At 37.6% G+C, this 24,598-nt stretch overlaps 2 protein-coding genes across 2 annotated transcripts; one reads left to right on the top strand and one right to left on the bottom strand.

Moving 5' to 3' along the window:
* On the bottom strand, positions 1-351 carry LOC122584196. Its single transcript, XM_043756416.1, has one exon. The coding sequence runs from the start codon at positions 349-351 to the stop codon at positions 1-3; it is 351 nt and encodes a 116-aa protein (XP_043612351.1).
* Positions 352-2,258: 1,907 nt separating this feature from the next.
* LOC122584190 (acetyl-CoA acetyltransferase, cytosolic 1-like) lies at positions 2,259-12,665 on the top strand. The gene is made up of 14 exons (XM_043756412.1): positions 2,259-2,493; positions 2,600-2,698; positions 2,807-2,980; positions 3,050-3,294; positions 3,471-3,548; positions 3,619-3,684; positions 3,847-3,932; positions 10,060-10,159; positions 10,228-10,338; positions 10,424-10,465; positions 10,561-10,647; positions 10,870-10,955; positions 11,687-11,732; positions 12,295-12,665. The coding sequence occupies exons 1-13, from the start codon at positions 2,397-2,399 to the stop codon at positions 11,718-11,720; spliced, it is 1,305 nt and encodes a 434-aa protein (XP_043612347.1). The 5' UTR covers positions 2,259-2,396; the 3' UTR covers positions 11,721-11,732; positions 12,295-12,665.
* The last annotated feature ends 11,933 nt before the right edge of the window (positions 12,666-24,598 follow it).

Here is a 24,598-nt window from a genome sequence, read left to right on the forward strand (position 1 = left end):
TCAAACATGTTCAATCAGAGCATTGCAGAGTTCATGATGAGTCTTTCTATCGCATAACTCCCCGTACATACGAAGCTGTGAAGAACACCTTTCATCCCATGTGCAAGTTGGGAGGACAATATTAGCTATCAACTCTTCTTCAAACGTTGTGATTGCACGCCCGTTATCTTCAACGATAATGTTGTGCAGAATCACACAACATAACATGATACGTTTTATCTTGATTACACTGTAGGCCCGGGCTTGTTGCTCAACAATCTGCCAACGACCTTGAAGAACCCCGAATGCTCGCTCGACATCCTTCCTTGCAGCTTCTTGGTATCTCTTGAACTTGGTGGTTTTCGGCTCCATCGGGCACTTGAAAGACTTGACAAGAGTGGCTCATTCAGGATAAATACCATTCGCTAGGTAATATCCCTTTCCAAAGTGGCGGCTGTTCACCGAAAACTCTACTTTAGGAGCCTTGTCCTGAAGTAAATCGTCGAACAAATCTGACTCGTTGAGGACGTTGATGTCGTTGTTCGAACCAACAGGGCCAAAGTAAGCATGTCAGATCCACAAATCATATGAAGCAACCGCTTCAAGCATGATTATGGGATGACCCTTGTCGCCTCGAGTGTACTGCCCTTGCCATGCCACCGGACAGTTCCTCCACCCCCAATGCATGCAATCTATGCTACCAAACATACCCGGAAAACCATGAACCTGCTCATGTTTAGCAGTTATCCGCTGGATATCTACTTCTGTTGGCCTTCTCAAGTACTCTTCTTGATACAAGTGTATCACACACTTGCAAAAAGCATCTAAACACTGGTACCCTAGTATCTTGCGCCATTTGCAAGTACTCGTCCAAAGCATCAGCCTTATAGCTATACGCTAACTGGCGTATTGCAGAGGTACATTTCTGGAAAATGTTAAAACCAGGACGACCAGAAGCATCCGTCAGCGCTTTGGGGAAAAACTGAAAATGTTTCGGTAGCGGTTGAACGATGTTAAAGGAGTGTATATGCGCTAAGCGGAGAAACATTTCCTTTCGCATTCTAAACCTTCTACGGAACATGTCGGGTGGGTAGGTGTAGTTAGGCGCAAAGTAATGATCGTATAAAAGTTTTGTAGCACCAAGGTGATCTCGATTGATCACCCTTCTAATCAACTTGGGTGCTGAAGAACTTGAAGCTGCTTGGCTCTCGTTTTCTTCTTCGTCAAAGATAACGTTAAGACAAGCGGTTATTGCCTCAGGATTGAAAACTGCATTCATCTGTGAAACAGCTCGATTGATTGATTCGTATTCGGTTGCTTCGTAATCAGAGCTAGAAGAGGAGGATGCTGATGAATTAGACATTTTTTTGTGAATGAAATGCTTTGAAAATGAGTAGAGTATGTATGTTTGATAGTGTGATATAAAATGGTTGTGTGATAGTGGTATATATAGGAGAAGGGAACAAAAGAAAACATCAAACTAGCCGTTACCTTTTAAAAATATTTGAAAAAAATGTTTTTTTTTTTATTATTTTCATCAAAGGAGCCGTTGATCGGACCCCACAAACACACCAGGCATGCGTTCGATTCTAGACGCCACCAAATAGACGCCGGTTTAGACGCAGCTGTGCTACCAGCGTCTACACCCGGCACCGCGTCGGACGCTCGAGAGACGCACGGAAAACGGCCTATAAGGACCGGCCTTAGCAGAGTTAAAAACTGATGTAGTAGAAAGAATAGTGAAAAAATAAAAGAAAAATTAGCGTGTTATAAGGAGTTCTCCTCGTGAGTTTTACTCTTTTAGGTCCCAAGTTCGAATCTTCGCTCAGTCAACTTTGAGGTATAGGTAGTCATTTTATGAGACTTGACTTCGGTATACTCAATTCAAGTCTGAGGGGACAAGATTTACCCCTATTAATCGTTGTGTTTTCGGACGGATTAATATGAGGTTTTCTTACCTTTAGGTATTTGAAATAGACATTTCAACTTCGAGGGAGCTCCCATTGGATATTAAGACAACGTATGCTAGATGGAGAATAAGAGGTTTTCTTACCTTTAGGTATTTGAAATAGACATTTCAACTTCGAGGGAGCTCTCATTGGATATTAAGACAACGTATGCTAAATCTTTTGCTGTCAAATCGCGGCACGAATTTTCAGAGCTAAATTTACCTTAAAAAAAACAAAAAAAGTAGTAACTGGGAAAAAAAATCAACGGTGACGAATATATTTTGAACTCCTGTGACCAAAAACTTAAACGAAAAGATGATGGATCGCCGTTAAAAAAAAAAAAGATGATGGATCGCCTTGTCTATCCAAAGTCCAACTAAACAACAGTGGCTTTTATTGCATTCTTATCCTGTCGTGGGGAAATCAAATTTAAATTAAGAATAAAAATTCAAAACTTGGCAGATAGATATGATGGCTTCACCTTCTCTTTTAGATAACAAAAATAATAATTATAATGATAATACTGATATTGATCATCATCGTGATGTTATTATTAGCCCTCGAGGTACCGCCAATCTTCTTCTTCTTCTTCTTTTATTATATATGTATGTATATAAAATATATAATTGTTATTGCTACATAAATTGATACTTAGAAAACACGCGTTATAGATGTTTATATAGTGGGTGTTGCACGCACGCCAATTGGGGATTTCTTAGGTTCCCTTTCATCATTTTCGGCAACCCAACTTGGATCTTTAGCTATACGGTGTACGTTAAATCCCCCCCCCCCCCCCCCCCCCCCCCTATTTTTTTTTTAATTACATTTATATATCTCTCTAATTAATTATTACTGTAATTTTAACTTGTACTATATAGGTGCTCTTGAACGGGCTCGTATTGATCCACAGCTAGTACAAGAAGTTTTCTTTGGAAATGTTCTGAGTGCTAATTTAGGTCAAGCTCCTGCCAGGCAGGCTGCGTTGGGTGCCGGCATTCCTCATTCTGTTGTTTGTACTACTATTAATAAAGTTTGCTCTTCCGGTCTCAAAGGTACCCTTCCCCTACTTTTCTTTCTGTGAGTATTTTATGTATCCAAATTAATTCGATTTTCCATCTCAGCAACAATGCTTGCTGCCCAAAGCATTCAAGTTGGTGCTAATGATATCGTCGTTGCTGGTGGCATGGAAAGCATGTCTAATGCCCCTAAGTATCTAACTTCCTCAAGAACAGGATCTCGCCTTGGACATGATTCTATCATTGATAGCATGATCAAAGATGGCCTTTGGGATGTTTACAACGATTTTGGAATGGGCGTTTGTGCCGAGTTATGTGCTGATACCTACAACATAACCAGACAACATCAGGTACAGGTCCCTCCCCCTCCAATAATATTCAAATTTCATTTCATCTGCTTCTTTGCTTGTTGCCTTTTACATGAGCTCATGAATAATTGATTTCCATGTTTTACTTCCCTTGACTATTTTTTTTTTTCTTCTTTTTTTCCTTCTTCTCTCATTTACCTATCTGGTCAACTTACTAGGATAACTATGCTATTAGGAGTTTCAATCGTGGAATTTCTGCACAAAACAATGGTGCCTTCGCATGGGAGATAGTTCCGGTAAATATATATGCTTTCACAAGTTGGTTCATTTGCTTTTTTTTGCATGACCATGGTGGTTTATGTACAGGTCAAAGTGTCTGGGGGAAAAGGAAAGCTCCCTACAGTTGTTGATAAAGATGAAGCACTTACAAAGGTAATTTGATAAAAAAAAAATTTCATACGTCAAGTGGATGTGACACTTAGTTGTTTATCACAACTTCCAAGAGGAAACATCGGTCATTTTTACATTTGGAGATTTCTCTCTGTACACTGATTGATTAATCTTCTTTGTGATTTACTTTTGTATTATCTGAAGTTTGATGCTACAAAGTTGAGGAATTTAAGACCTAGTTTCAAGGTAAAAGGCGGTTCTGTTACTGCAGGCAATGCTTCAAGTATAAGGTATACTCTCTACTTCCCACACTTAAGTGCAAATGTGTCTTTTCTTTTCATGTGCAAACATGGATTCTTATTTTCAGGCGGTTGAGCTTCTTTGTTTGTTTATGGCAATGGGGAGGGTATTATCGGGGATCTCCATCCCTGTACCCGGCCATATAAATTTTCGGTATAGGGATCGGGGATTTATGGTTTCCCATCTCCATCCTCATCGGGGAATAAAATTACATTTCCATACCCGTGCTCATCCCCGGTCAACTCTGGGATTTCCCGGTCAAACCGGGTTGGGGTATTGGATTCCCCATTGGGTGCAGGTATTTTTGCCATCCCTGCTTGTATGTTAATTATGTGTATATGGAGATGAAGGGGCATGTAAATTTAAGAATAAATAGGTAGCGGAGAGTGAATGAGAATAGGAAATTACATAAAATGTTAAAAGACCAATAATTTACTCGTGAGTCTTTTTTTTTGTAAAGGGTTATCCTGATGATTTTATATAAATAAATAAGCGTTTCGCCGTTTCGTTGAAATAAGGTGACTCCTTTCCACATTAGTTCATATATATGACATGCCAAGGGTCCTAGACAGGCCTAGGAACAGCCCGTTGCGGCAACAATCTATTAATCTGACATGATTATTATAACAACCTCTATTTCTTTGTATCTATGTTGTTAATACTCAAATACCGGTTATAAGGACTAATATTTGAGATATTGGTTATAACGGTGATTATAAAACAATAATGTTTGTAAGATTATCTAGAACGAATGTTCACACTTAAATAAATATTATTAGACATATACGAGATGAGTACCCACGCAATGCGTCGGCGGTGGCGGCAACGGGTGATGCTAGTGGCGCTGGTGGTAACGATGTGATTATTAGTCTAAAAGTAATTGACGTAAAGGAGAGATTGTTTGGATAAGTATGTGTGTAACATATTTTAGGGATATATTGGGTAGATTTAGTGTAAGAGTTAAGAATGTGTTGAAAATTAAGGGTATTTTAAAGGTAGAGAGTTAGTGTGAGAGTTAAGAATGCGTGTAAAATATTTTAGGGATATATTGGGTAGATTTAGTGTGAGAGTTAAGAATGTGTTGAAAATATTTTAGGGATATATTGGGTAGATTTAGTTTCCATGTATTGATTTAGGGTACTCTATCGTTGTCTTGATCCGTCTTCTGACCGCATTTATATTGCCCGTCACGTGCGGTTTAATGAACACCATTTTCCTTTTATTTCACAGCCAAACAAAGTTTCCACACCTATCTAAACAGAACCATATTTTTCATCATACCCCACCCCAATTTTATATCCGGACACTGTTCCATCTCCGCAGCCCACGACTGCCACTTTACCTCCATCACAACATTCAACCACATGTGTTCCACCTACCTCACATCGTACTCGCCCTCCAAACTTAAGGCAAAATCCAAAACCTAACACCAAATACAATGCCGAATCCTTTACAACCCATGCTTCCAACCGTTGTACTGACTCTGAACCTCCTACCTTTACCGCAACCAACATTTCTCCTCAATGGCGCCAAGCCATGGCTCATGAATACTCAACACTTATAAAGATCAAGACATGGTCTTTAGTTCCTCGTCCCCCAAAAACTAATGTGGTTGACTGTAAGTGGGTCTATAAGTTGAAGAGAGATCAAACTGGGGCTGCTAAACGTTACAAAGCCCATCTGGTTGCCAAAGGGTTTTGACAACAACCCGACATTGATTATCAGGAGACTTTCAGTCATGTTGTTAAAGCCAGATGTCCAAAATGCCTTTTTACATGGTGATCTCCAAGAGACTGTTTATTTGGAACAACCTCAAGGCTTTGTTAACACACAAACCGGATCATGTATGTCGTTTACACAAATCTCTATATGGCCTCAAACAAGCCCCCGGAGCGTGGTTCCAACGATTATCAAGTACTCTTCAACACCTTGGATTTACATGCTCAAAAACAGATCCATCTTTATTCATCTATTCCATGGGTGGCACACTGATGTACATGCTCGTCTATGTTGATGACATTGTGTTAACTAGGAACAACCCCAGTGCCATTAACGATGTGGTTCGCTCCTTAGGCCACTATTTTGCAATTCAAGACATGGGCAAACTCTCTTATTTTTTGGGTGTTGAGATTAATCCACGTGGAGATATATCATTCTATCACAACAGAAATACATTCTTGAGCTTCTTGATCGTGCAGATCTTTCTAAAGCAAATCCGATGCCAACACCGATTGCTTTTAATGCTAATCTATCTCTGGGTGACAGTCCTCCCTTTGATGATCCTGTCAAGTACCGTCAAATTGTTGGTGCACTTCAATATGTGACTTTATCTCATCCCGATATTGCTTATGCAGTCAACAAAGTGTGCCAGTTCATGCATTCTCCGACGATCAACCATTACTCTACGGTTAAACACATACTTCGTTACTTAAAAGGGATTTTTAAGTATGGTCTACTAATCCAACAACATTCGACAACCAGCTTACATGTTTATACTGATGCTTATCACAATAACCTAAGTGCCTTTTCTGATGCTGACTGGGCTGGTTGCCCTGCCGACCGTCGATCCACGGGGGGATATGCTATATACATTGGATCAAATCTCATCTCTTGGTTTGCACGGAAGCAGAAAACTGTCTCTAGGTCGTCAACAGAGTCTGAATACAAAGCCTTGGCAGATGCGGTTGCCGAACTTACATGGTTACAAGCTCTTCTACATGAACTTCGAGTTCCAATGAAAAACATTCCCACGTTGTGGTGTGATAATCTAGGTACGACATACCTTTCAGCAAATCCAGTTTTTCATGCACGTACAAAGCATGTTGAAGTAGATTTTCACTTTGTTCAAGAGAAAGTTGCTGAAAGAAAATTATCTATACAGTTCATTTCCACAGATGACCAGATTGCAGATGTCTTCACAAAGCCACTTTCCACTATTCGATTCCTTGACATAAGATCCAAGAGGTCGCTTTCCGGTCTTAGCTTGCGGGGGGATATTAGACATATATTAGTTTCCATATATCTACTTTCCATAGTATTAGCTTCCATGTATTGATTTAGGGTACTCTATAAATATAATCTCTTGTAATCCCTATTAATCACAATTCAATACAATAACTTACAAGGTTCATAAATATAATAGCCAAAATGAACCGAAATCAAAATTTTGAGGGTTAACATGGAACTTTTGTATTGACACTTGGAAAGTTGTAAGGCAGTTGATATTATCGGTAAATATTAGTAAAATATCGGTAAATATCCGTAAAAAATCGTCGATATTATCGGAACCGATATTGTGACCGGTATTTTGACCATTATGTTAAGGAAGGACCGGTAACTGTTATACCACCGTTATTAACAACATAGCTTTGTACACTTGTCCTTGTATTGGTCACTTACTAGCAGACATAAAGGTAAATGTTTCGTTAGGAACATCAATTTTCTCATCAGCTTTAGAAGAAGCGTCATCATCATCGTCTTGCACACCCATGCTCTTGTTTATTTTATCTGTAGATAGTTCTCAAGGCAGGGACAAAATCATGATCTCTAACATCAAAAATCCCATCCAAAGTAGCAAATGCATTACTTATCTCGAGCTTGGTCCACTTTGCATGGAGATGGAATCTGGTTTGATATAGATGCACCCAAAGTCTGAGTGGCAGCATGTTTCTCTAATTCTCTTTGTCCCAAATCTGTTCGAGTGGCCTTTGCTACATGTTTGAATTTGGGCTTAGGGGGGAATTTGACCGCTTGGGTTTTTTTTGGCTTTCTTCCTCTTTCTCTTCCTCTTTTTGGGCACCTCGAAGTCTTGGTCATTAACCCCATATATGCTAACCTCCTTGGCTGGCTTTGCAGTTTTTATCGTAGCCTCCATCCCTACAGTTGTTTTAGGTTGTTGTATAGTAAAAACTTTTTTCGGTATCAGACTGTTTCCATTCCTATATATTATCTGTTTTCAATTTTACCTGTAAAGGTTTTCTAAGCTCTGCGAGCTTTGGGATATATCCTTCAGCATATATTAGTAGCAGTCATAAAAGAATGGCCAAAGATTATGCAATGTGAGCATCTGGATGGTATCTAGTTATATTCCAACCCGACTCTCGTGGCAATCCCCATAATCACAGGTTTCGCATGTCTCGGTAGTTTCTGATGAGCATTAATTATCAAAATCCTCGCAAAAACTGCCCCACCAGTTCTCATTTCACACATGTCAATGGTATATCTATCAAAAGCTATAGGCATTCCAATTATACTAGCAATATGGCTTATAATCTCATAATTTCAAAGTGGAGCCGGCATATCATAGATGTTAACCCATTACGAAACCGTAGTCGCAGCAGGTTTATCAAACCCACACTTTGGTTGCCATTTCTTTAGGAGAATAGGAATATCATTAAATAACCAAGGACCATTTTCAAGTACATGACTAACGGCTTGTTTGGTAATTAGTTCATTAGGAATAACGTTCTGTTTAATTCTCGACTTTGCTAGTTGGGGTGGAATAAACCCGAGATTCAAGGTAAGTGTTGCATCTATGAAAATGAAAGCATATGTCTTGTTATCATGCTTTGAGTCACATTTTTCTATATCTCAATTTTAGAATTAGGCATCTCAATTAGAACAGTTTTTGCCGCAAATTGATACGAGACTTTTTTCTTTGTACAAAAGTCTAATTGTGGACTTTTCAAGCAAGAGGCTACCGTATTTCGGGTTGCATCTTCAACAAGCTGTTGTTTGGAAATCGAACCAACACTCAACCCAAATCCATTAGTCGCATTATGAGGGACCTCCCATGATCAGTAGCCACTTCCACGGTGGTTGATGGCGGCGGTATGGTGGTAGCACCATTATTAGGGATAGGTGACGAGTTTAGAAGTAGAAAATCCTGAGAACCAAACTTCAATCCATACATCCCATGTGTACCTAGTTGGAGCGGCTCTTTTCATTAGTCACCTGAAAGGGCCATCGAAGCTGTAAATTGCTTCAATACAGTCAGGTACAACTAACCCAGTCATGGCAAAGACCACCAAAGACCCATCCTGAATCTCCACCTGCTCCCAGCCTCCTACTTTTTCAAACTACCGGCTTCGGAGACTTCAGAGGCACAACAACACTCTTCACTAGTGGTAGCATCACAAGAGAGATTTGTTTTGGAACCCTGGTCTTTAGAACCCAACGTCGTTTTCAACACGTGTCGGAACACTCATGCTCCCACTGTTATAAAAATCCCGTCTAAGTTCAAACCTCCGAATACGCTTGAACAGATTAATACGCTTGAACAGATTACCTGAATGTCTTAGAGTCCTGTACCACGAACTAGACTCGTATAACTTTCGAATGAGTGAGCCAAGACTTTTCTCTGATGTTTGGTTCATTTCGTTCGGTAGTGCAGTAATCTGCACATACCAATAATTTATTCCTTTTGTTAAATAACATTAGGAGGTGAATATTGTGGGATGTGGTATGTTTAAGGTGGTTAAGAAGCTAAAGAGTTTAAAAAGGCATCTGAATGGGCTTAATTGGAAGATTGGAAATATTTTTAAAAGAGTTGTAAAACTGAAAGAAGATCTTGCTGCTGCTCAAACTCAAGTTGATAAGAATTCCTATGATAAAGATATCAAGTAGGTGGCTGCTAATGAAGCAGTTTTAGATGAAGGAAAACTGTTGTTGCAAAAAGCTAAAATAGATTGGCTTAAAGATGGTGACATAAACACTGTTTTTTTTTCTTTTTTTTTCCTTGAGGTCATAAAGAGCAAAAGGAATAGAATTCTTAGAGTAACTAGGAATTATGTTACATTTGTGGAAGGGGACCAAATCAGTGAGAAGTTTCTTAGGCATTTCAAACATTTTTTTGGAGAAATTATGCCTGTTGAGGGATTGGATTGTTTAGATGATATGTTCACTAGTAAATTCACTAGTGATGTGCCTCAGGATATGGTAAAAAATGTTCCCGACATTGAAATAAAGAATGCTATGTTTGAGATAGATGATAATACAGCCCCTAGCCCAAATGTATTATATATGTTTCTGACATTGAAATAAGTAGTAGTATTATATATCAATATATGTTTAAAATTTTTTGGTTATTATAATACTACTGCAACCTGATGACAACAGTGACGGGGCAGCTGCGTTAGTGCTAGTGAGCGGAGAGACAGCATCAAAGCTTGGATTACAAGTAATTGCTAAAATTAGAGGTTTTGCTGATGCGGCTCAGGTATAATTTAAACTTGCAAATTAAATGGTTTAATAAGTGGTGTGACACACTGACAATTCCATGGACAGGCCCCTGAGTTGTTCACTACTGCTCCAGCCCTTGCAATACCTAAAGCTATTTCAAATGCTGGCTTGAAGGCTTCTCAAATTGATTATTATGAAATAAATGAAGCATTTTCTGTAAGTATTGGTATGTGTATCCATGTTTGTGATTGCCTTAGGTATGTACTATGTAGTGTTAATGAGTTTGTTCTTCTCCTGCAAGGTTGTGGCCTTGGCCAACCAGAAGCTACTAGGAATTGTTGATGTGAGTCTTGTGTGATTTTATTTTACTATCATTTCTTTTTATAGCAAGTCAACCTGTGATTTTGGATTCTAATCCTCTTTATTTTGTCTTTACAGGAACAAATTAATATTCATGGTGGAGCTGTATCCTTGGGACACCCACTAGGTTGCAGTGGAGCTAGGATTTTGGTCACCTTGCTTGGGGTACGTGTGTGTTTTTTTGAACTTGGTTACTGTTTGTTTCTATAGGGGCACAATTGCTAAATGTTCCACAATTTCAGACTATGTTTTTTTGTTCTGCATAATTTGTTTTGTCCTATAAAGTTTTAGTCATTCATTGAATCTTATAAAGTGAGATTATCTTACAAAACATGTTCTACACTAAATAAAAAAAACTGGTGTGTCTTGTATTCTTGGCTGTTGCAGGTATTAAGGCAAAATAATGGAAGGCTGGGGGTTGCTGGTATATGCAATGGGGGTGGAGGAGCATCTGCATTGGTTCTGGAGCTCATGTAAGTCAACCAGGAGCTAATAACTTGTATATTAAATGATGATCCTAAGTACGAATGTTTACCAATCGAGTATGCTCTCTAAGTATGAAACTTGTATATAAGATGATCTCTAAGAGCCAACGTCTGTCGATCAAGTATGCTCTCTTTTTTTATTTTAATTTTTTATATTTAGTACGGCAATCAAGTATGCTCTCTAAGTATGAAGGTTTCTTATAACAGAATCTGGAGTAAAGAATCTCGAGTAATCTTAAAAAGATGGAGTAATAATGATACATAAAGAATCTGGAGTAAATTCAAGTCAGTTTTTATTACTACATATAACAGTTGATACGATACAATCCATAGGCCTAAAGTGTTATGACCTTAAATGTAATGTTGCTTAATTTAATTATAACATAGCAATATAATGTGAAGTTGGTGCATTAACAATTTGAGTAAACCTATGTATTAAGTATATAATTTTGTAAAAATCATAAGTGGGCGAGGTGAATGTTGCCGTATGAAGGTTTCTTGTGATTACCTTTAAGTAATTGAAAATGTAAGTATCTCTTTGTTAATACTTTAGGTTCTTGCAAATTTAATTACTTTGGGTTCGTTAAAAATAGGGATTATAGGATATTTTGAGCTTTAGTTGTGGTTATCTTGAATGTTCAGATTGTATAACACTAGTAGGATGATTGTTTATTACTTTGAGATTTCATTGAGATGTTGAAAGATTTTTCATATTGCAGGCCAACTCCAAGGATGAGTCACTCCAGGTTGTGAGGAAATTGTGTGGTATGTCCCTAACTTAGCTACTTGTTACATATTCTCTTATGAGAAGTGATAATCGTACCACATATTTTGATGCATTTACCACATTGTAGATGTTTCATTGCATATTGTACAAGTATACAATACACAACAATGGTAAATTTATCAAATTCTGTGGTACAAATATCTCTTATACACTAATGTTGATAAAGAACTAACTTTTTTATTTCGTGCTTTTTAATAAGCAATATGAATGCATCTCTAGCTTATCTTGTCAACACAAATATTGGCTAATGTACGATAGATTACTCTCTCCGTCCCATTTTAATTGTCCAATTTTGATTGGTCAAGTCTTTTTCTTTCGACTTTGAACGTAAATATCTTTGTTTGTGTTATATATTAGTTGATCGAAGTTATATCAATGAAATACATTTAAAACTCAATCAATTCATATATTTTATATCGAGTGTTATATAACATAAACAATATTATTTACGGTCAAAGTTGAAAGATAAGACTCAAAAAGTCAAAATAAGACGCATAATATGGGACGGAAGGGTAACTAATATAGTTGACTGACAAGCAGATGGCATTCGGTCATTATCCCTTTCAAAGAAAAGTGGCGTTGTTCAACTACAAAGGATCATTGGCGATGCTACTTTGGCTAAAGCAGTGGCACAAAATCACCTGCTTTGCTTCTTTGAGAAACCAAAGAGATTGACTAGTATGAATATATTACTGTAATAAAATGGTGAACATTGGTGAAGTGACACTAAATTTCATCAACTATATCGTATCCGCGAGATGTATCCTATTTAGAACCCTTCGAAGTGATGAACCCACTATTCGTTAACTATGCTGTTAATTCTCACATATCCGTATAACAGTTGAGGTCCGATATTTTAGATATAAGTTATAGCGGTGGTATAATGATGATAATAGAGAAATTATCATAAATCGTCTCTCTGGTTTGCTCGATTTGCATTTTCGTCCATGTGTTTTTTTTTTATCATTATGTGTCCCAGTACTTTTCATTTTCATTGTAAGACGTTCCTTCCACTAACATCCGTCAAAAAAGCTCCATTAAACACCTCACGTGCAAAACACGTGAGGGTATAATTGTCACAAATTCTTAAATAACAACCGGGATAAGTGCGCTGGAATGCAATCAATTAATCATGAAAAGTTATTGTGTGCACGAACTCTAGGTCAGCTTTATTGTGTTCAGGAAACTTGTTCAAGAGTCCCATAGCATGCAAAAGTGACCGGGTAAAAAGTTAGCCGGTCACCACTTTCAGTTTAACCCGTTGACTGCTTACGTGACATGCACAAAATAACCTTTTGGGATTAGTTTATGCACACAATAACCTTATGTGGCATGCAGAACAAAAACATGTATCTGAATCCAAACAAATCCCCAAATTATATGTTCCCTAATTTCTTGTTCTTGTTACTCGTTTTAATTCCTCCTCACTTTCAAACCCATCTTGATAATCCCATCAGATTTGAGTCTTGAATATGTGGTCATTCAAATAACATGAAGCCCCACTAAGATCTATATGAAAACCTATCAAACTAAATAACATGAAATCTGATCAAGAACTAAAAATATGTAAATCGCCATCTCCCAAAATGATGGGCAATTTCGTTATGCGTCGGAAAACAATAAAACTTTGCCGGAAAAACTTCTAAATCCGATATCTTTCCCTTTTCTCCGAAGTAAGACTCGAAAATGACACCAAACCACTCGATATCAAATCCCGAACAAATCGTATCCAAAATAAAGCTGATTGAGACTCGCCGGAAAAGATGTCAGTTCGCCGGAAGAATTAAAATGATGAAAACCTTGTTGTTTCTATGAATTAAGACTTGAAATTTTCATCAAAGTACTCCGAATTGAATTCCGCACAAACCCTGCCCAACAGTTGTTGTGATTTAGATCGCCGGAAAAAATGTCCGTTCGTCGGGAAAATTAAAACGATGATAACTTTGTTGTTTCTTCGAGATGAAACTTGAAATTTCCACCAAGTTACTCAGTGATGAATCCCGCACAAACCCTGACCAACGCTTTTCAGTTTTGATGTCGCTAGAAAATATGGAGTCTCGCCGGAAAATGAACCGTCAGTGAAACTTAACCAATCGAAGATTCAAAAACATCATTTGGTTCAGATTTTGACCGCGAGTAAAACCTTATGAATTTTAGATCGATTTGCTGAACAACGGGATTGAGATCGAAGAGAGAAGATGAAAGAAAAAGTTGAAGAATCTTTTTCTTTTTCTGATTTCTTTTGTTTTATTTTTTTAAATTAATTATAACATTGACAATGAAAAGTTAACTCAATATCAGGTTTGTGATATTGATTTGGAATTTGTCATCCACGTGGAGAGGTAACCGATTCCACATAAGCAAAATCCATTTTGAGTGTTACTATAACCATAACTTTAAGTTTCCTGAACACAATAAAGCTGACCTAGAGTTCGTACACATAATAACTTTTCATGATTAGTTGATTGCATTCTGGCGCACTTATACCAATAACAACCACATGGACGATTATATACACATTCATCTTCTAAGTCTCTTTGTTCTTCTTTTGTTCTTCTCTGTCACCACTGATAGAAGGTTAAAACTTCATTAATCATCACTTCACCATTATCAACCAGCCACCATCACTTACACACCAACCGACCGACCACTGCATCGCCACCATTCCGACCACAAAATGAAATAAAACCCACCACAAATTCCAAATCTAAACACGAATATTCCAGAAAATCTAAACACATATATTTCAGATCCGAAAATCTATAAAAGACCCGGTCTGAACTGAAGAAACCTGATTCGGGCTTGTGCGTTATTATTTTTGAATGCTTCGATATTTTTTCATTTAAACTTGCAGATGGGTGATTTGAAGTAAATAGATCAACTAGAAACCCCAAGAAACCTAGATTGATAAGCAGAAAATTTGAATTCATTTTTTTTTTGACCTCCGACCGTCATTCGAAGTAATAATAGTTTGAATGGGAATGAATTAGACACAGACAAAGAGGGAGGTTACGAGCCGCAATTGTTGTTGCAGATAATATTGTTGAGGTGATGATTAATATTGATTACTTCGGTTGTTATGGATTTAGTTGTCACATTCGAAGTATATTTGAATGCATGTACAGATGTAGTGTTAGTGAAGGTATGATTCATTTATGCTGGCATGTGATATTCTCATTTTATTTCATGCTTGTATCTAGTCGTTAATTCGTTTGGCATGTTTAATTATTGTCTTTATGTTAGATTTGTTAGTTTGGGGTCTTAATTATTTTATGTTACTTTTAATTTTATTATCATGATTTGGATTGAGTTTGGTTTTATTTTGTTTAGTCTTTTGTAAATTGTATAAAAAGATCTTTTAGTTTTAGTTTTGTAGTGTTGATTTTGATTAAAATTTGAAGAAGTGGAATGATTAACATGAGAGACAAAGCAAGTCACTTAGAAAATGAAAGTGGTGGGGTATTTAAGAATCGTCCCTGTGGTTGTTATTTAAGAATTTGTGACAACACTAGAGGGGTTTAACGGAGCTTTTTGACGGATGTTAGTGGGAGGGACGTCTGACAATAAAAATGAAAAGTATATGGACACCTAATGATAAAAAAAAAACACAGGGACGAAAATGCGAATTGAGCAAACCACAAGAACGATTTGTGATAATTTCTCATGATAATAATATTATGCAACATAAAAGAGACCACCTATTCTAAAAGAGACGGAGGATAAATCTCAGCTATTCATTTCCTTCTCTTCCTCCGTTCACTTACATAGGTGTAAGGATGTGGTAATATTTTCGTAAATATTGACTTTTTTTGTTTAGTTACGCATCTGTAGGTGTATTGTCGAAAATATACAATTTACTTACACATGTGTAAAACAGTATTATACGAAATCAAATGCTCTAGTTTACACATGTGTAAGTAAATAAAATGAGACAATATACGAAGATGCCACCGCGTCACTTACACATGTATAGGTGTAAAACTAATTATCATTATTTAAGTGTTTAACAATACATTGATTCGTCAAAACTAAAAAAATCATTTTTTTTAAATTTATGCATCCATTTGATGAATATGCATCCAAGATGGATGCACAAAAGAAAAAACGTGATTTTTTGATCTTGACGGATCAATGTGTTGTTAAAAATTTAATAGTCATTTATTAGTTATACACCATGCTAGTTTGGACCTTTAATGCATCAAAATGAAGTTTTTAAGTTTTTTTTATTATGTTCTCTTTTGAAGGCGTTGGATTTCTTTGCTACCTAGCAGACTAATTTAATCTGGTACACATAGCCTTGCCAGGTGGTGGTAGTGTAGGTACCAAATTTGAGACAGTGGATTAAGGGGTTTCCACCGATTCCCCTTATATAGCGAAAAATTATTTTAGGAATCTCAAAAATTGTTGAAACCTTTAAAAAATTTTAAAATCAAGCTCAATCATTGATTATTTTTTACATGTTTATTGTTTATGGATTGGGTTTCTATAGTGTAGGTACCAAATTTGAGACAGTGGATTAAGGGGTTTCCACCGATTCCCCTTATATAGCGAAAAATTATTTTAGGAATCTCAAAAATTGTTGAAACCTTTAAGAAGTTTTAAAATCAAGCTCAATCATTGATTATTCTTTACATGTTTATTGTTTATGGATTGAGTTTCTATGGCTTTGGCTTTTATTTAACGAGAGTAAGTATCCGCGCGTTGCGGCGGTGAGATGGTGGGGTGATAGGTCATAAAGTGTGATAGGTCATAGAGTACGATAACCAAATGCTTTAACCGTAAGGGTTCCGCCCTCGGATTTAAAAAAATTCGCCGAAACTATATCGAATTACATCTCTAATGAAAGGGCATGAAATTTTAAGAACACCAATATAATTTTTATAATTTATCGATGTACGGTTTTTGGGATAAAAGATTTTGAATGAACTGGATGAATAAATGATTTATGGAGGAGAGAGAAAAAAAATGATTGGTTGAGATTTGAGGAGAGAGAATGAGTATTATAGTTATTTTAGGTAAATATAGAATAGATGAGAGGGGTATTTTGGAAAAGTACTTAAAATCAATATTGAAAATTTAAGTTTAATGTTGAAAATATAAAAGAAATATGCTTTATAATATATTATAGAAGATAGAATAGAGAACCTTTGTTATCACCGTTATGACCGATAATTACAAATCAAAATATCGCTAAATATTGGTAAAAATCACCAATGTTATCGGAACCGATATTATTACCGATATTTTAAGAAGGGATCGATAACCGTTATACCACCATTATTACATACTTTGTTAACCCACGTTCACTTGGTCTTTACATCAAAGAATGCAAAAGGGAGGAAGTGTATCTGCCGTAGAGCCATATTTGTTGGTCATACCACCAACCTTTTACTGTGTCATAGTGTACCTAGAGCGTGTCCTAAGAATCTTTTTCGTTCTAGATTAATATGGACTGATCTCCATCTTCGGCATTTTATTGCTAGTTCTGTAACTAGATCTTTCACTGGAGCAAGTCCTAAACCTTGTGACTTGCTCTATATAGGCGAACCAAAGACATACCCATAAGCATTAAAGCTGAATACACCTTGCACACCACCCTCCCTTTTGCAACTTGGTTTCAATACTAGAAACTGGTTTGATTTATCCGTTTGTGTGTGTGTACCGCTCGTGATTAATTGCACATGTAGTAATGAGATAAGCCTCGGGCCCCACTAAAACCCTTACGAATTGAGAATAATCAATCTGTTAATCTAACGATTGGACAGGGATTAGCTAAAAGAACTTGCGTTCTAATGTAAGTTATCAATGATCAAGGTTCAACAAACATTCAACGACCATTACAACCATCAACAAAAAGTCAGCTAAAAATATGTTGACTCCGACAATATAAGCTATTAGCGATAAAGGTTCTTCAACGTGTTAAGATATTTAAGTTTGACAAAATACTTAGTTATTCGCTACATAGAAAACAAAATATTCATACTTTTGTAAGTTGACCATGTATAGAGAAATTCGAGGTAAGTCAAATCAAAGTCAACAATGTTGGACTTGGATTTCACGGGTTGGATAGGTCTCCTAACCAGGTCGGTTTTTCCTTTGTTCGCCCAATCAGGGAAACCCTTGAATTTTTCCTACTCTATCTTAAGCGAAGTGTGTGCATAAACAAATAAAAGGTATACGATTTTAATTATGGGTAGTGGTCTTTACCGTTAAATTTTAACAATATATCATCAAATATCCTTTATATATTATACAGTACGATGTCATAAAACACATTTGGTGGTTTCATTTAGTATTTTTGTATATGTTTTAATATCTACTAATAAATTAAAGCAGGATTGAAATCTTTTTGAAACGTCACGTGACGTAATTTTTAATCGACATATATCCTTTTAATTTATTTATTTTATAAAATTAGCTTTTTTTAAATTGTATATAGATTCAATTTTCTTATAAGACTTAGAATTAAGCTCTAACTTTTAGTTTATGTATACAAAACACATTATAACCTTATTTTATTGATCGTTTTCTCATTAATAAAATTGTTTTTTTTTCTTTCTCAATTCTTCAACTCTTATTACTAATATTATTTGTCGTCATTGACTAAATTCCGATTTTGATGTAGTTGTAAAATTTAAGGTAAATCTAACGCTCTAACTAAACATATATTGTATTTATAATTACTGTTTATTATAATCTAGCTTCGATCATTGGTTTACTTTAACTATAAGTTATTGTCTTATTTCATACTCACGAATCATGTATGTGACATATTCGAATTTCTTTATGATACAATTTATATAGCTACCGTACATCGTATGAGTATTATGACTAGTATTACATATAACTAAAACTTTTATATATACTAAAAGAAAATTGTTCTAATAAATTATTAACCAATCATATATTTTTATTTCTTAAAATTAAATCTTGCTTATATCATTATTAAATTAATGTCTTTTTGTCTTTCATCACTAGTTAATTTTTTATCCTTTCATAAAAATAAAAAATCTCACTCAAATTAAAAAAAATTATCACACTTTGTAGTCTTTACAAAAACAAAAAAAATAAAATAGTCTATACTTATCATTTCCAATGCTTACTTACTTGAATAAGAGGTCTATAAACGAAGTGAACAGTTCACAAACAATTCATGAACCATTCGGTGGGAAGTTCGTTTGTGTTCAAAACTCTGGTTCATTCATTTATGTTCATTTAACTAAACGAACAAATGTAAATGCTTTTTTTTTATATTAAAAGCATGCGATCGTGTAATATATATGTAATATCCTAAACTTTTCTATCTTTGACTTTAATCGTTAGTTGATTTTGACGCCGTTAGTTGCTTAATTGTTTAAGTATATACTATTGTTGTTTGAATGATAAATGTAACACTTGAATTAGTTGTTAATAATCATAAAATGATTACTATAGTTGTTGTTCAGTTATTAAGGTGCTCGTTTGGTTGTTTGAGTTCTCGGTTTTTAGTTTGAGCATTAACGATCGTTAGATTTAAGTTAGAGGCACTTTGGTAATTATGCAACGAGGTGGACGGTTTTGAGGGGGATAAGGCAACCCTAATCCCTCATTTTCTCACTAGTGTGTGTAATGGAAAGCGTGCCTTCATTGTCATCATTGCTTAATTCCTTTGTTTCGTTCATATCTGGTCTTGACGATTATATGCGTTTCATTGTTAGAATCGATGATTTTGGGTCAGTGTCATAATCATGTTCTCCATGTCATAATGATGTTTTATTGTCCTTTGCGTGTATTCAACTCAGTTCGAAGCCCTATGGGGTGTTTGATAGTGATTCGAATTCGGTTGTGATGTTTTTAGGTTGATTAAATGATCTATAATGTGTTATATGAATTTGTAATAATAGAGGTAATTGATATGTCAATTGAGGTGTTGTTTGTACACCAAACCGAGATTAGGTTTAGAAAGGAGAGATGATAAGTGTTTTTGGTTGTTTGTTGGCGATTCCCCGAAGTTAGAGTTAGTCTCTTTACGCCGATTCGAGTATGATTGATATATGGCCGATTGGGATCGTGCCGATGATTATGTTTTTAGACCTGATTGATCGTGTGTGTGTGAATAATGATTCGAATGCCTTCGTGAGGTCTTATGAGTCTCCTTTTATAGGGAGCCTTTATCTTGGAGGAAAAGCTAAAGACTTTTTAGGGTTTCCCTAAGTCTTAGGAAATAAGAGTCCAGGAGGATCGTTTCCTTCTTTAATGGACTAAGAGATAAGACCGAATCCCTGAATTATAGGGTAACAATTCCTATCTCTTTATCTTACAACGGAAGCCTTTGTTACGGACAACCTTTCGTATCGCAGTTCCTAGCGGTATGTCCTGTGTACCGATAGGGGTATGTCATCAAGCCCCCCAGTCCGAGGTGATGATTTTTGCCAAACAATCATTGCATTGGACTTATTCGGGAATTGTTATATTTGCTCAGGGGGTGTTTGTGAAAAAGTGAGAAAACCTAAAGTCCTCGTTGTCAGTGCACGTATCCCAAAGTGCTGGATCAACGGTTAGGGTTTCCTGACTGTTCCCTCATAAAAGTATACAACCGTCACTTTAAATAACTTAGTTTTGCATTTTTCTTATTTCTCTATCGTGCTATCATACCTTTCTTGCTTAATTTCTATCGTCCTCCGCTGTCATGACTTCAAAAAGAAAGGCGGCAGAGGTTGGATCATTGGCTGCTCCTATGGATGATGCACTGGCAAAGAAGGGAAAAGGTGTTACTGTTGTTCCCCCCATATCTTTTTCAGGTAATTCCTCTCATGAGTTTATAGAGAAAGAACTGGCATCAGAAGAAATGAGTGAACGGAAAAACTTATTGGTCCGTGGGTTATGCCGAGAATACGAGTATTCTCAAGATATGTTGAAAGAGTCGCAGTCGATGGCTGGGAATTTACTTGACAAAATCGCCGTTCTTGAAAAGCGGTTGTCGGAACAGGACGTGGAGGTAAAAGCACTCCGGGCTAGTTTAGGAAGGCGTCATGCCGAGATCTTGTAGAAGGATCTGGAGATCATGTGTCTACGGGAGGAAGTGGAGGCATTTGTGAAGAAGGTGATTCCTCACGTCTGTGAAACTCTTGCAACGGGTCCCGAGGCTGTTTCTTTGATTGATGCTGTTATGAATGCGTCCAAGAAGAAAGGGATTCTCTCTGCTACCCATTCCGAAAAGTCTCCAGAATACCTGAAGGCGAAGGAGGCATTCGACCAATCTGTTTTTAAGCTGGCAAGTTATCATAGTAACTATATTCATGATATCACTCATCTTCGTGATCCCGAGGCGTATTACTTTCTTGTTGTTAAGCCCCGTTTTGATTAGCTATAATGGAATTTAGTTGTATCAGACTTGTATGCCCTCTACTTGGATTCCGTTATATTTATGTATTTATAGGGTCGTCTATTCAGGCGTCCCTGTCAGCTTTTTCCCTTTATGAGGTTGCGATCCTCTTATTTGTAAGTGACTAGTCTTTTTGTATGTCCCTCGTGGGGCTTTAATATGGTTCGTGACCATGTATGTGTAGGACTATAACCGTCTCTTATTTGAAGACTACTAGTTCTTTTTTATTGCAGGATTTCTGCTTTATATAAAATACATAAAAAATGCTTATGTGAGAAGAGAGAAAATCTAACAGTAGAATTTTTTTAGGTTCGAACTATTCGAAGTTCTGTCTACCGGGGCTCCTTCGAGTGTTGCCAGTTTATATGCTCCGTTCCCGAACACTATTCACACCCGATATGGGCCTTCCCATGTTAGGCCTAACTTTCCAGTGTATTCCTTCTCACTTGCGCTATTTAACCGCAGTACGTAGTCCCCTGTTTTGAATGTTGTAGGGTTTACCCTTCTATTGTAGTATCCTTCAATCTTCTTTTTGAAGGCAACTTCTCTGATAGCTGCGATTTCTCGTCGTTCCTCCAATAGGTCGAGGTCAACCCTCAATTCTTCCGAGTTTCCTTCGGTATCCAGTGTCCTATATGTGGAGACTGGGAACTCTGCACGTGCTACAGCCTCCGTCCCATACGCTAAACTGAAGGAGGTTTCCCCATTGCTTCTTTTGGGTGTTGTTCTATTGGCCCAAAGGACCAATGGTAGTTCATCTATCCATCCTTTATGACTTCGTCCGAGTCTTTTCTCTATACCTTTTATTATTTCCATGTTGGTCACCTCTACTTGCCCATTTCCTTGGGGATGATATATAGATGTGAACGATTGTTTTATCTGCATATTGTTACAAAATTCAAGGAAGACACCCTTTGCGAATTGTGGGCCATTGTCAGATATTATTGTATGTGGTACCCCGAATCTACAGATGATATGTTCCTATACGAATTTTTTTATCTGGTCCCCGTTTGTTGTGGCAAGTGGCTTTGCTTCCACCCACTTAGTGAAGTAATCAACGGCTACGACCAGGAATTTCTTTTTGTTCTGACCTTCAGGAAGGGGTCCCACGAGGTCGATTCCCCACTGCATGAATGGCCATGCTGAGGTAACTTAAATCATATCATTTTTCGATTGTTGCGGAACATTAGCGCACAGTTGACAAGCTTCGCAGCTTTTTAATAAGGCCGTGGAGTCTTGGTGCATTGTTGGCCAAAAATATCCGAGTCACATGGCCTTCGTAGCGACAGATTTTGCTCCTGAATGGGCACCACAAATTCCCTCATGTATCTCGCGGATGATCATCTCCGCTTGCTTAGGCCCTACGCAACGAAGCCAAGGTGTAACAAAACCTTTTTTGTACAGCTTTTTATCCAGTATCTTATTTTGCGGGGCTTTGACCCTTATCTTGCGAGCCTCGCTCCTATCGGCCGGGAGTATCCCACTTACAAGGTATTCGTAGATGGGGGTCATCCATGTTTTGCCCTCCTCTTCTATGAGATCTGATATCTGTTTTTCTCTGATTGACCTTGCTTTCAGAACTTCTACTAGCACTTGTTTTCCCAGATGCCCGAACGTAAGAGATGCCAACTTGCTCAGGGCGTCTGCCTTTTTGTTCTGATTTCTTCTTATATGCTCTATTTCGAAGTGGCTAAAGTATTCTATTAACTCCTGCACCTTCTATAGGTATAGCTTCGTGGTACCTTGTTTTGCCTCGTATGTCCCTTTCACTTGGTACGCCACTAGTTGGGAGTCAACATATACCTGGATGTTCCGTATCTTCATATCCCTTGCGATACGAAGCCCTGCCAACAGCGCCTCGTACTCAGCCTCATTATTGGTCACTTCGAATTCGAACCTGAGTGCATAGGTGAATTCTTTCTCTTCCGGGCTGATTAACATAAGTTCGGCTCCGCAACCATCGGAGCTAGTGGCTCCGTCGGTATATAGTTTCCAGGTGTCATTTTCAACATTTCCCATTACCTCTAGCGACACGGAGTGTGTCATGGAGTTGTTGCCTTCGTGTACCTCGCTGATAAAATCTGCCAGTACTTGCCCTTTAATGGCATGTCGTGCTTTGAACTCTATGTCGTGTTCCCCTAGCTCGATAGCCCATTTGGCTACTCTCCCCGAATTTTCAGGTTTTGACAATATCTGCGTTATAGGTTTGTCGGATAGCACAACAATAGGATGAGCCTAAAAGTACCTATGCAGCCTTCGTGCCGCATGGACTAATGTGAGGGCTAATTTTTCTAGTTCTGGGTAACTGGTCTCTGCTCCTTGCAAAACTCTGCTTATGAAGTAAATCAGTATCTGCTGCCTTTCTCTTTCGGCTATTAACACAGCACTTACGCATTCTGCTGAAGCTGCTAGGTACACAAAGTGTGTTTCCTTGGGTTCCGGGGTTGTGAGTGTCGGTAGGTCAGCAATATATTCTTTCATTTGCTCTAGGGCTTTTCCTGCTTCTTCCGTCCACCTGAAGTCTTTGTTCGTGACACACCCCTTCAGTGTTTTAAAGAAGGGTAGCTGTCTGTCGGCCCCTCAAGAGAGAAAATGGCTGAGGGCCGCAAGTTTACCATTTAGGCTTTGAGCTTCTTTGATTGTTTTGAGTGCTGATATTTGTTTCAACTTGTTTACTTTCGACGGGTTTGCATGAATGCCCTTGTTGCTTACGTAGTATCCCAGGAATTTCCCCTTTTCTACCCCGAAAGAACACTTTTTGGGATTAAGCTTCATGTTGATTCTCCGGAGATTTCCAAAGGTCTCGTGAATATCTTCTATGAGGTTTTTTTCATTTCTGCTCTTGATAACCATGTCATCGACATAAGCTTCCAGATTTCTTCCTATCTGTGTCGCGAAAGCTTTGTCCACGAGCCTTTGATATGTAGCTCCTGCGTTCTTCAGACCGAAAGGCATCTTTCGATAACAGTAGGTCCCCTTGCTGGTGTAGAACGCAGTTTTGTTTTCATCTTCTTTTGCCATCTGTATTTGATGGTAGCCTTTGTATGCGTCCAAAAAACATTTCAACTTGTGTCCTGCTAGCGACTCCACTTTCCAATCTATTTCGGGTAACGGGTAACAATCTTTCGGGCATGCTTTGTTTATGTTGGTGAAATCGACACACATCCGCCACCCTCCATCTCCTTTTTTGACCATTACGGGGTTTGCAATCCAGATCGGATATGCTGACTCTCTTATTATTCTCGCTTTTAGTAGTTCTTCTACCTCTTTTCTTGCCGCTTCGTCCCTATCAGCGGAGAGGCTTCGTTTCTTCTGATGGGTCGGTTCTATGTGCTTTCGTTCATTTAAGCGATGCTCCGTTACGATGGTTTTACCCTCCAGCGTAATGACCCTCGGGACTCCAGTCATGTCCGCGTATTTCCACGCGAATATGTCCACATTCGATTTTAGTAATTTTTGGAGTTTCCGTTTACACTCATC

The sequence above is a fragment of the Erigeron canadensis genome, unplaced genomic scaffold (genome assembly GCF_010389155.1).
Source record: "Erigeron canadensis isolate Cc75 unplaced genomic scaffold, C_canadensis_v1 Conyza_canadensis_unscaffolded:10, whole genome shotgun sequence".
Taxonomy (NCBI): Eukaryota; Viridiplantae; Streptophyta; class Magnoliopsida; order Asterales; family Asteraceae; genus Erigeron; species Erigeron canadensis.

Excerpts from the sequence above, each read along its gene's own strand:
- LOC122584196 (XM_043756416.1), bottom strand. The coding sequence starts at position 351 with ATGGAGCCGAAAACCACCAAGTTCAAGAGATACCAAGAAGCTGCAAGG.
- LOC122584190 (XM_043756412.1), top strand. The coding sequence starts at position 2,397 with ATGATGGCTTCACCTTCTCTTTTAGATAACAAAAATAATAATTATAAT. Across the intron at positions 3,549-3,618 it reads TCGCATGGGAGATAGTTCCG|GTCAAAGTGTCTGGGGGAAA; the intron begins GTAAATATATAT and ends GTTTATGTACAG. Across the intron at positions 10,466-10,560 it reads AGCTACTAGGAATTGTTGAT|GAACAAATTAATATTCATGG; the intron begins GTGAGTCTTGTG and ends TTGTCTTTACAG.